General features: G+C 35.4%; 1 protein-coding gene across 19 annotated transcripts in view; it reads right to left on the reverse strand.

The window, feature by feature from the left end:
• LOC139792975 (NEDD4-binding protein 2-like 2) overlaps positions 1-12775 on the reverse strand; it is a 41129-nt gene that overhangs the window by 15695 nt on the left and 12659 nt on the right. For 10 of the 19 annotated variants that reach the window (XM_071736972.1, XM_071736985.1, XM_071736979.1 and 7 more), the window contains 3 exons: positions 10048-10136; positions 9657-9733; positions 4304-4447 (listed from right to left, as the gene is read on the reverse strand). In XM_071736972.1, coding sequence (XP_071593073.1) covers positions 4304-4447; positions 9657-9733; positions 10048-10136 — 310 coding nt within the window. Of the gene's footprint in view, positions 1-1774; positions 4448-9656; positions 9734-10047; positions 10137-12775 lie in introns of those variants that run through there. The other 9 variants (XR_011724474.1, XR_011724476.1, XM_071737055.1 and 6 more) reach the window with 5 other exon arrangements.

Genomic DNA, 12775 nt, shown 5'->3' on the forward strand with positions numbered 1-12775 from the left:
ATTCCAGAAAACTAAGGAAGAAGTAGGCTGAATTACTGCAGGTATCACATGACTGTGAAAACACCAAAGTACTTTTTTTCACCCCTAAATCACTGAAAATGAATCCTACTAGTCAGCTCAAAGAAGAAAATACCAACACAATCTAAATTATATCAGCAAAGACAGATGCAAAGCATCCAAATGTAAATGTTGTGAGTCCTATCTCAACTACACAAAGCCTGTTTTTCAGCTATCTACTGGCAGAGAAACAAAGAAACTACCATCTCTGCAGAAGGTTTCCAGAGACAGATGACAAAAGACAAAATCTTGGCTTTCTTCTCAAAGACAAAAAGCTTTAAAAAGTACAGCATGGCAAACTAAATTAAACTTAACCAAAAAGAGGACATGAATACAACAACAGAAGACAGAATTCACCACAGGAGATCATTTAAGTGAAAAGATTGAAAAAAAAAGTGTTACATAGGTTGACATGGTTTAACCCCAGTTCAGCCCCACAGAACTGCTGCTCACTCGCCTCTGCTGTGATGGTGGAGAGAATCAGAAGGGTAAAAGTAAAAAGCTCATGGGTTGAGACGCAGGCAGTTTAATGGGTGAAGCAAAAGCAAGCAAAAAAAAAAGCCCAAGGAATTCCTTCATTACTTCCCATTGGCAGGCAGGTGTCCATCTCCAGGAAAGCAGAGCTCCATCAGGCCTAACAGGAACCTGGGAAAATGAACACCATCACTCCAAACATCCCCCCCTTCCTCCTCCTTCCCTGGTTTTATATGCTGAGCACGGTGTTACATGGTATGGAATATCCCTTTGGCCAGCTGGGGTCAGCTGTCCCAGCTCCATCCCCTCCCAGCTTCTTGTGCATCCCCCAGCCTACTCACTGCTGTGAGAACCCCAGTAGACCTTGACACTGCCTCCTGACTCGGTGATAAGGAGCCTGTCTTAGCAACATTGTGTCCAGAACAAATCCAAAACCTGGGCCTCTCCTAGGTTTTGCTAGGACCAGGTTTTTTACTAGGACTGTAAAGAAAATTCACTCTACAGAAGGCAAACCCTAGGGTTGAATTTTGTGCTGTCTGGGGTGGTTCGGTTTAGGTTTTTTTATTATTATTGGGGTTTTTTGGTTTTTTCTCCTCCAGAAAAAAAATAGGAACACTAAATCATCTGTCAAAGATAAGACTGATGAAAACTTTTGATAATTCCAGAAGTAAACTAATAAAAACAAACAAAAAAAATTAGTTTAGAGGAAGCACTAAAACCAGAGCTATTTTTTCCTACACCAACATAGAATGCTGTACAGCTGATTGTAACTGATCAGGTATCAGACCCAAATTATGTACTCTCTGTAATAATTCTCACTTAAATTTCATGCTTAGAAGAGCAGGATGTTAAAACTACAGCTGTGTAGTTACCAAACATCTCACTAGTAGTAGATACTTAGAATTTGCATCCATAATGTTCAAGTTCTATGCATTAGTTACATAAAAAAAGACTCATTATTATTTCATCAATTCATCATCATCACCATATTATTTCATCAAATGTGATGACCTAGCAATCTATTAAAAATCTGTAACAACAGCAAATCTTCACTCTATATATATTACTGTTATCAAAAGGTGGATTGCATAAAAGCTATGTCAGATATTACAACTTTTTAGAACCCCAGTCTAACTAAACAGCAAGTTCTTACAGTTCTTGTACATCCTTTTGACAAAATAAGTAATTTTCCTCATTTGGGAGGGAGGCAGTAGGAGAAGTTCAATACCTGCAACGTGTATTTCACAATGTTTTTATTATTTTTACATCTAAATATTGTAGCAAAAGCAGCTTCTGAGATGTATGCATGACCATGACTGCCATATTCTCATGAAGTATCAACAGACCATGAAACAAAAAGGTATTTCAGTATTACACAAATAATTCCAGTGTTTTCACCTACTGTGTACTTACCTTGGAATATGGGTTTATAGATTGAGCAGCTTACCATAACTGACTGATACAGCACCAAGCTGCAGAGCATTCCTTTCTTGTTAAGTGTACTCTGCAAACTGTAAGCCTATTATCTATCAACATGCTTTGCATATCAAATATACTCACCATCCACCAGTCATTTATTAAAAAGATAACACACAACATGTTATTTCAAGACAGTATGAATTCACATCTATTTAAACACAAATTTCAGTTAAAGAGAACTTAAATATCAACTAAATATTGCTAAAAAAATCTATTTCCTTTAAAAAGTGAAGATAGAAGGTACCACAAGATATAACATCAATTTTTAATAATCACTTTGCTTTTGTCGTATCTTAGCATGCTGTGTGGGTATTACATAAATAAGTATATGATAATGAATTAAATAATGAATTAAATCACTTTATTATGGCTTAAAGTAATATAGAAGAAATAAAATTAGATTTTTCTAAAGCCTTTTCATCCTCCTTTTACTTGATATTTGCTTTCCTCTTTAAATATAAAAACTTTGGAATAATTAAAGTATTACTGACTATTCACAATGGTTTCCATGATTCTTTTGAGACATGGAAAAAGATAACCATGATAACTAAAATACACTAACATAGTTGATATGAGTGAGACAATGAGGGAAGACAATTAATATAGCTGGAGAGCTTTTTTTATGTATACACATAGCTCAATATATTAACAATCCATGCACTACTGAGACATTTTATATTTTTTTCAAATAATTAAAACAATCACTGAAATGCAAAACTGTTCAGTTCAACTTTTCTACATATATCTTATGAAAATATTATTGGAGTTCTATGTTAAATTGTACAAATTTAGATATGCAAAACAGGCGCAGAAAACCACAGAAAGATACTTCACTATATACCTAGATTTTCATGGTATTCAGACTTTAAAGATGAAGCAATTTTTAGAAAAAAATTAAAGATTGTCTATAAAAATATACTGACTTTGGAATTTTCAATAATCTGATGGCTATTACACCAAGTTAGTCATAGAAAACCATGAAAATTCTTTTAGCCATGTACTCATGTTCTTTGCAAAACTTCCTATTAAAGATTCACTCATTCAGTGCATAAGGAAATCAAATGTAGTTACACCTCGAGGTAAGTTACTTCAGCTAGCAGTTTAGTAAAAATACTTATCTGTATGAAATCCTGAAAGCTTGAAAATAATAAAAACTGTTCCACTGAACTACTAAAGCAACACTGAATACAAATATATTTTATTCATACAGCAAGCTGTTAGGAAGAAAGCGAAGAGAAATCTAACTTATTATTTCTTAAGAGAAAATGTGCAGTAAATTAGTCCATCTCCATGCTGGCTCATTCTTTTGTAAACAGATTACCCTGTCTGTGCCAAAACTGGAAATACAACATGGTTTTACAGAATTATATCCAGTATTTATATTGAATGGATGCATTCCGACTGCAGGCTGGGATTTGACAGACAAATGCTTTAATACTTCATTTGTATCATAAATAAAAGAAATTGACTTAGAAAGACATAGCTGTGAAAGTTTTAATTTTTAGTGATAAAATTTAGGATTTTGTAGTCAGCACAAAAAGTTGGTGGTGTACAGCCACCATCACAGTTTTTACACTGTCACTGAGAACAAATATATAAGTAATTCAGATTACACTGTTTAAGGCTGATGAATACTGAACTGGCAGAATGTTGTTTCAGCTGTCAGATGAGCTGCTGAGACAAAAAAACCCAAATAAGGACCAAACACTACAGTTAAGACCAGAAAACACGACAGAATTTTGCCAACTGGCAATACATGCCAAACAGAACAAAAGGACAACCCAGGAACTGATTGTTAAAAAAAAAACCCAACATCTCCTAAAAGATAAGGAGACTAAATGACAATCATTCAAATTGGTTATTACATAAATAACCTCTTCTAGGGCTTTAATTCTCTTTTAAAAGACATCTAATAAAACATCTTTAATAAAAACTGCTCAACAGCTACCAGACATATGACAACATCATTGTCTTAGGTTCAAGGAAGACTCTGCTATATGTCATATTATATTAAATATTTTACTAAAATCAAAGTTATTACAACTGTAATAAATATAGTTTTAAAAAAACATGTTATGTACAATTTTATTTACATACAAGTCCATTAAAGGAACAACCTCCAGAAGAGAATGGTCTTGAAACAGGCCTATTTAAAACACAGATTTACTACATCATTGGAGGTGATGATGTGTTCTAGAAGAGCAAGCAACAGACTGATATTAACTGACTCTAACTGTGTTATTGGTTAGTGGAAATACTGAAAGAATCCAAAGAGTCTGTACTGCCTCCCCACCTATGTCTTCGCTGCAGAGGTGGCCTTTGATTGTTTTTGTGGGGAGGTACCACTGAATTCATGACAATAGGTATGGATATTTGATACTCGTATCGTTCCATCATCTGAGCAATCTTCTCACGAGTGACCCCATGTTTATTCCTCCTACAAAAATAAAAAATAAATAGTCTGGTATGTTTGTATGCTTACAGTCTTTAAGAAAAAGAAACCCCCTCTCATTCCACAATTTTTCTTTTTGCTTTTCGTATTTGAAATTTCATTTATATTACACTGTATCCTCATTCTCTCAGTATTCAACTTGTGTTACGGTTGAACAATTCACCACCACATACATTAAAGAACAGAAAACAATACAGTCATTCTTTGTACAGAAATGTAATGTTATTCACCAGGGTTGTACAGCTGAATAAACCTAGGACTATGCTTTCTATTTATTCATAGATTTTACATGGCATACTAGCTAAGGAATACAGATGAATAATATTATAGACTACTACTTACTTTTTACACGGGTGTGTAGTGAGAGGACAAGGGGAAATAGTTTAAAACTTAAAGAGGGGAGATTTAGGTTAGACATTAGGAAGAAATTCTATCTTGTGAGGGTGGTGAGATGCTTGCACAGGTTGCCCAAGGAAGTTGTGGCTGCCCCCTCCCTGGAAGTGTTCAGGTCCAGGTTGGATGGGGCCTTGAGCAACCTGGTCTGGTGGGAGGTGTTCTCGCCCATGCAGGGGGTTGGAACTAAATGAGCTTTAAGGTCCCTTCCAACCTTAGCCATTCTATGGAAAAAAAAACCAAACAACAGACTACATGGTTTCAAGATTTAGTGACCAAATTTTTACTCATTATTAAATCTCTGTATTATATAAGGAGTAACTTCAGTTTTGAACACCAATAACATCCCCATTATACCTTTATCTACTTGTTCTTACTGATACTTGCTGTGCATTTAGAAATGTACCTAAACACATGTAAGGAAAGACAGGCCAGAAGTGCTGTTCTATTCTTGCACTGTTTAGTGAACACAGTGAGAACTTGGCCTATGAAGAACCTGACACATTACACTTCACATTAGAATGCATCTATCTCCTTTTTATCTATTGAATAGAATCTTGAAATCCGTGTTATCCATTTATCCAGAGAATCCATTTATTCTCTGACAAAAAGAAAACTAAGAGGCTCATGCACAGTGTCAGAGAACTGACAGCACTGTAACAGAACTGAAAAGATATAACACAAACAAAATGTTTCCATAGTGTAGTCAAACATTTATCATAACTCAATATATTCTTACCATGAAGAAATTCAGTCCAAGCTCAACTATTTCCAGGGCATTCCAACAAGAGAACATATGCATGGAGGTATTTAAAAGATGTATAGATTTCATAAACTTAGGGACATGGCATAGTGGTGGCCTTGGCAATGTGCTAGCTTAACAGTTGGACTTGATTATATCAAAGGTCTTTCCCAACCAAAACAATTCTATCATGTTATGATCTTTGTATTTTCTGTCAGGGACAGTGGTGGCATGGGCTTCCTTACCAACTTGCTCAGTTCTACAGAGAAGAAATCAATACTGGGAACAAATGGGAGAGAGGACACTCTACACAGAAATTTTTAAAAAGTCTGATTTCCTACTCTATCTCAGGAGTTTGTGCATATAACTAAGAAGTATGTATTAAATTTATGAGGGTCCAAAGCATATTGCAGGCAGCACACAAGTTTCAAATTCAGAAGGGAAGAAGAATTAGTGATCTCAGAAGTGTTCAGAATTATGCTAGCTCCTAAATGTGTATTTTATCAGCTTTGTTTCTGGCAAGAAAAGGCATGAGTATTACCCTCACAGACACTCTTTCCTGAGACAGTTCCCAAAGTTGGGGTGATAATCACAAGCGTCTCCCTGTTTGAATGCTACTAATTTCTACATTGTGTTAAAGAAGTCCAGGAGCAGAAGCACATTGAACTTAGTAGTAGTTAACAAGTCTTAACAGTTTTGAATTTCTAAGAAGCCAACAAGATGCTGGGTTGCATCAACAAGGGCAGAGACAAAGAAGCCACCATCCTGCTCTACTCAGTGCTTGTCAGACTGCACCTGGAGTCCTGAAATCCGTTTTGGTTCCCGCTGTACAAAAAGGATGCAGACAGGCTGGAGAGTGTCTAGAGAAGAGCCATGGGGATGGTTAGAGGACCAAGAGCACCTGCCATATGAGGAGAGGCTGAGAAAACTGGGTCTGTTCAGCCTTGAGAAGAGAAGGCTTAGGGGAGACCTTATTACAATATTCCAGTATTCATAGGGTGGCTACAAAGATGGAGACTCCCTATTTACAAAGGGTCACATGGGCAAGACAAGGGGCAATGGGCACAAGTTGCTCTTGGGGAGATTCTGATTGGATGTAAGTGGAAAATTTTTTGTTATAAGGACAGTCAGACATTTAAATGGTCTCCCAAGCAAAGTGGGATTCCCCCACTCGGGAAAGTTTTAAGTCTCAGCTTGATGGGGTGCTGAGACATCTCATATAAACAATAATATTAGAAGGGTTGGACCAGATGATTCTTGAGGTCCCTTCCAACCTGACAGTCTAAGATTCTATGCTTCTGTGAATTTGTTCATGGATAGAAACAAGATTAGTGTTAGAGAAAAAGCCAATCCCCTAGAAATATGAGGATTCTATAAAGCATTTGACTCTCATAACAGAAAAAAAAAAACTGAAAGGAAGAAGTCTAGGTCCTTTTATACCAAAGGGTGGAAGCAATTATTCAATAGTTTTCATCTTAGTACTCCTAGAAAATTGTTACAGCTCAAGTGCTCTGGGCACTAAGGAGTGCACACAAATCCACTATGAAGTTGTATATAACCACTTCATAAATAAGCAAGTACTTTTCCTAAAAGAACAAGGCAGGAAAATAAAATCACCAACAGCAAAATTGCATCAAGCATAGAAATAAATTTCTCCTTCAGACATGTCCCCACTCATCCTTTGGCAGCTTGGCTATGTTGAAAAAAAGCCATCTATCCTTAATCAATACAGACACACCAGCAGAGCTCCTAGCAGATAGTTATGCTTTGGAACCTGGTTTTGCCTGGACAAACACAGAATCAATAAAATCAAAATTCTGTCACTATCAAATGCTTCTACACTACAAGAATCTAGAAGACACTAGAAGAATACCAATAAACTGGTAAAGTAATAATGCACAGACCATAATTACTTGAAAGAATCAGCATGAGTTTAATGAATTGAATACCAAATTTTGGTTCTATGATCATACTGAAGGAAAAAGGATTATGTTAAACATGTTTGGATTTCACTTGTGTGAAGTTACACTGAAAGTAACTTTTTTAAAATCAAAACAGCTGTCCCAAAATACAGATTAAGCACAAGATATCAATTATTCCCCAGATCTTGAATAAAATGTATACTTTTCTAAGACGTTCTAGTTCGTGACAGGAGATAATTTTTTTCTTCCAACTTTGATTAAAAGCATCAAAAAAACAATTAATCTTCTGACAGTGATTTTGCCACTCACTTGTTCTCTCACCTGCAGTTTCCAAGTTTTTATAAAAATAGTATCAAAGTAGAAAATCCTGCCTATAAAGGTCTAAATGCTGTGCAACAGGTCTTGACCATTACCTGAGGACTATGCCCGTGAGGTCAATATGTTTTCACAGAAGTTATGTGCACAAAACTAAACTAAAAGCAAAAATCAGCCATTAATGACTCTAAAGATAATTTCTACCTCATGGCACACTGGAAGACAACGACACTGACATGCATTCCACACTAAAAGATCTGTCAACGTTCTTTCCATTGAGAATTAGCCCAGTGTTGACCTAGAGAGTCTTTTCATACATTTCTCAAACACTATGCAGCGACAGAAACAACTCTATAAAATATAATACAGAAATGCACCTGACTTCTAGAACATCAGAATATTACACATAAATTGATAAAAATTACTAATAATCTAGACAGCACCACTAAAGCAAATTAGGAGTAACTCTCCAAAATACAAGAAAAATATTTTGCTAATTAAAGTAGAAGCTAATTTATTTTTTATTCCAACTAGCAGAAACAAAGAGTCTTAAGTGATCCTGTTCAGGAGGTAATTAGAATACATAATTCCAGACAACTGCTTCACAGTTCAAGGGGTTTACTTTGGCTTTGGGAAAGAAAAACTTTACTTCAACAATTAATGATTGGACAATAAAATTAAAAGGTAACAATACTTTATCCTATTACCTGTAAAGTCCACATGAGAACAACAATCTTGCTGGAAAATGAGTCTCTCTCATGTAATGGAAATATCACACCAAACAGCAAAGAAATGTCTCTTTACTAACACAGCTTCCTAACTCATCTGTGCTGCATTCAAAACTAGAAAAACTTATTAGAATTCCTTCTACAGAGAAGGGACTCCATCTCTAAAAATCCTAGTGGTAGCTTAGGAGCAAAATGTGAAAACTTTAAAAACTTCCAAACACAATAAAGTCCAAGTTGGTAAAGTAAGTACTACACACAAATACTTTGTGCTTTGTAGGGGATACTTTGAAAGACTAAAACAACTATAAGCCAGGTCAGTTGGAAGTGTACCAAGTTACAGTCATTAAGAGAACTGTTTGTGATCACCCATTAAAATATTACATGTCAAACAATCCAACATCCTAAGTTAGTTTGATACTTCATAGATTCCCAAAGCAGATTCATCTGATACAAAACAGACATTAACCAGTAATAATAAGCAGCTTGCCAAGTATTCTCATAATCAAGAAGCCCAATGACATAAGTCCCAACAGTATTTTAAGTCAGATCCTCTCAAGACCGAGAACAATTTCACAAAATCTTGCAACAGAATAATCTAAAAGATGAGCTTTCTTTTTAAACTTTACCAATTAGTAAAGGACTGTTGTTTTTTGACACTGAGACATCTACAGAAAAAACAAAACAAAGCACTTATTGATGCACTCCTTGCAAAATGCACAGTTTTATTTTTGTCTTCTACCCACTTCTTGCCATCATACTTTTGTAGGAGCAAATTTCTCAGAATAATTACTCATTATAGTGTTCTTACAGGGGTCAGTAATTTTTCTACTCATGTCCAACAAGATTTTAAGATTGACTTTTTTGGCCAACAAGACAGGACCTCTATTTATTTGTCTGTTTGTCTATCCATAACACTTCAATGCAAAGATGCATCTGAAAATGCCTAGTTAAGCAAAATATGTTTTATACTAGTAGTTAATTATCTAGAGAATAAGATACTGAATAAAATATATGACATATACATATTTATGTATGCATATTTATCTGTATAGCTCTCTAGATAAATACAAATATTTCTGTAATAAAAACCTTACTTTTCTAATTCTTCAGGATCAAACTTCCACCAAGTATCTGGCTCATAGAACTCCACTCTGTACCCCTTTTCTAGAGCCTGCAGCAAGCAAAGAAAAATGTGTGATGTATCATTGTTACAAAAAAACTGTCACAAAAAGCTTATAGATCAATATAATAAACAGATGCAGTTAACTCTGCAGTGGTAGCATGCTGAATTTCACTTACTCCAAACCTGCTTTACCTTTCATTTCAGGCTTAAGCAGATTAGGTCAAATTAATCCTTAAATTGGTCTGGGCTATTGCATACCAATTACTGATCATACCTCTTTAGAAACTTGGGTAAGGAAAGTGGACAAAACAGACCAATTTATCACATGTGAAGCTATGTTTGAGAAACCAACCAAAACCTACCACTTGCACATATGGCTTCATTTCCCAGGCTTGAGTGTTAGTGTTGTCTATTATCACTGGAGATTTTCCCTGCTCCATTGCTTCTTTTGCTGCAATGAAAAATAGTACAAAATAATAAACAACTTTAATAAAACTCAACTCAAATAAAGTTACAAATGTAAATAGACTTTTCCTTTTTTTTTTTTTTTTTTTTTTGCACAAATATAGTCTGACTGAAACACTGCTCTAAGATAAGAAATAGCACTGAAAGACAAGAATGGAAAGAAATAGGAAGCAAGAAGGTAAGAAAAACTACAGGCATAAAAAATAGGTGGTGGTAAATTAATGCAAAGGGGTAAATGGGAAGTGTAGAAGTCAAAGCAACACAACAGAACCGTTCCAAGTCTGTGGCCTGCAGAAAATAGAAATACCAACTTGAAACCATATCCTGGTTCCAGCTTTACCAGCCCTACTGGATAACACATGGTGCATTCATAACTGAGACCTGTAGTTTGTTATTTCTGTTCTCCAATAAAATGCTGAGAAACACGTGATCTTCACAGAAGACATCACATAGCTAAAATATTTGAGATCCATTAACACAAAATTACAACCACACTGTCTCTGCATGAATCATGTTAGAACTCACTGGCAAATTTCTACTAAAATCCAAAAGAGGGCAGAAGCTTCAGAAATAATAAGATGCTTCCGAGTTCTACAAAACATCAACTGGTAGGAAGGCAGATCCAAATTAGCATCTTCATTGATGGAAAGACAGACAGAGCACAGCCATGATGCAGTTTGTCTGGTATGACACCTATGCAGCAGCAAGAACACACTGCTTCTTATCCAGCAGAAGCATCCCAGAGATTACAGCACAGAACTGAGATTGGCTGGAGGAGTTTAGGGGACAAAACATGCAAATCTCTTGGCTACCACATCAGTTCCACAACAAAGAAAACATTCTAACTTTACCCTTAACCCTAAAGTAGTGCCTCTTCATAAGCCAGAGCCTGCTTTAGTTTTGATACATCAAATAATCAACTATCTTTTGCCTAAACCTAATTTTTATCTTGTGGTAAGTTCCTAAGTCCTTCTCCTCAGGGCTGTTATCCATCTTTTCTCCTTGCAGCCTGTATTTGTGCTTTGGATTGCCCTGACTCACATGCAGGACTTCACCTTGTGGAACATTGTGCAGTCTGTGCTTGTCCACCACTCAAGCCTGTTAAGGACCCTCTAGATGGCATCCCTTGTACTCAGAGGGAAGTTAAGATGATGAACTAGATGAAAGAGCTAAATATTTGAGGCCTAAGTTCACTCTCACAAAAAAAAGGTTTCCAGTCAAAGGAATAATGTTTTACTAAACAAAGTTAAAATAGTATGCATTAAATGAAAAGCAAGATCCACTACAAGTGCAAGGATTTTAAAAATAAATCTGTTGAATACCTCCTCACTTAGTGAACACTGAATAAATCAACCTGTATGCTGAATGAAGCAGTGATCTAAAGGAAAAAAAACTATTGTAAAGAACCAGGCATTTATCTTGACGGAAATCAATCCATTCAATGGAAAGAAATCAAATGAACAGGCTGGGAAGTAACTTTGTAGATGGAAGGGAGGAAAAAAGCAAAGATAAAACATGTTCCAACAGAGCACTAAGAATTTATGGAAAAAGCTATTAAAACCAGAAGAATTATATTGCCCTGGTTTCAATAACCTGACATAGATGATCTTTCTGACACCCAAATTTTAAAAAGATGACTAGTAGGCTGAGAGAAACAAAGGAAAAATCTGGAATTATGCATTTTAGAAAAGGTTGACAGAGGTAGCAAAAGAACAGCCATTTTCATAATGAAGATAATGGGACCATCATTAATTTAAAAAGAGAAGAGAATGAAGAAAGCTTATATTATAGCTACAATTCATTTACATATTCTTCCATTTTGTTTTAACTAAGGATCTAAGTGCTAAACTTATTGATGCAGTACCTTAAAAAAAGTTTTGTTTAAAAGTAAAATGTTACCAATTAATTACATTAGTTACTGTCCAAAACCAACCAATCAAGAATAGACTTTAAAAAGCAGATAAATTCTCAAGTTGACCTTGCAGCCAAAGTTCCAGTAGAGGTGGCAGGGTGAACTAAAGTAAGAGTCTCTTGACAAAGCCACAAAAGTGAACTCCAAGGGCCTAAAATCCCATACAAGTGTCACTCACTACACAATTAAAAGTCACACTGGCAAAATAATTTTACTATTTCTAACTATTTGTGCACTTGACCATGCAACCTTCACATTAAATGTGGATGTCTTTTCATCTTGAGTGTATGTAATTCACTATCAGAGTTTGAAATTCTGTTCATCTAAAATAATTTTTTCCTCTCTATTGCATGTAACTATTTTTTCTCATAATTACTACTTACTTTACTTATTCCTCAAAAATGGGGGGAACATGATTTTAACAGGATAATTTTCTTATTTGTGAGGAAACTAAATTTTTACCTTCTTCATAATTCTGACATGAGGATCATAAAGCTCTAGCTAAACATTTTGTCAAGTGAATATTAGCCCACGCATAAATAACATATGCAATCTAAATGAAACTTTAACCTAGACCTACTAATCAGATAAGACTCACCTGCCAGAACTACCACTCCCCTGAAGTTCTCATTTCATATATTTCAAGGTTTCACACAGAAACGAAACCAAGAGCTTTGTAAGTATTTAAAGTCAGAGAGCTCTATCTATTCAAA

The sequence above is a fragment of the Heliangelus exortis genome, chromosome 1 (assembly GCF_036169615.1).
Source record: "Heliangelus exortis chromosome 1, bHelExo1.hap1, whole genome shotgun sequence".
Classification (NCBI taxonomy): domain Eukaryota; kingdom Metazoa; phylum Chordata; class Aves; order Apodiformes; family Trochilidae; genus Heliangelus; species Heliangelus exortis.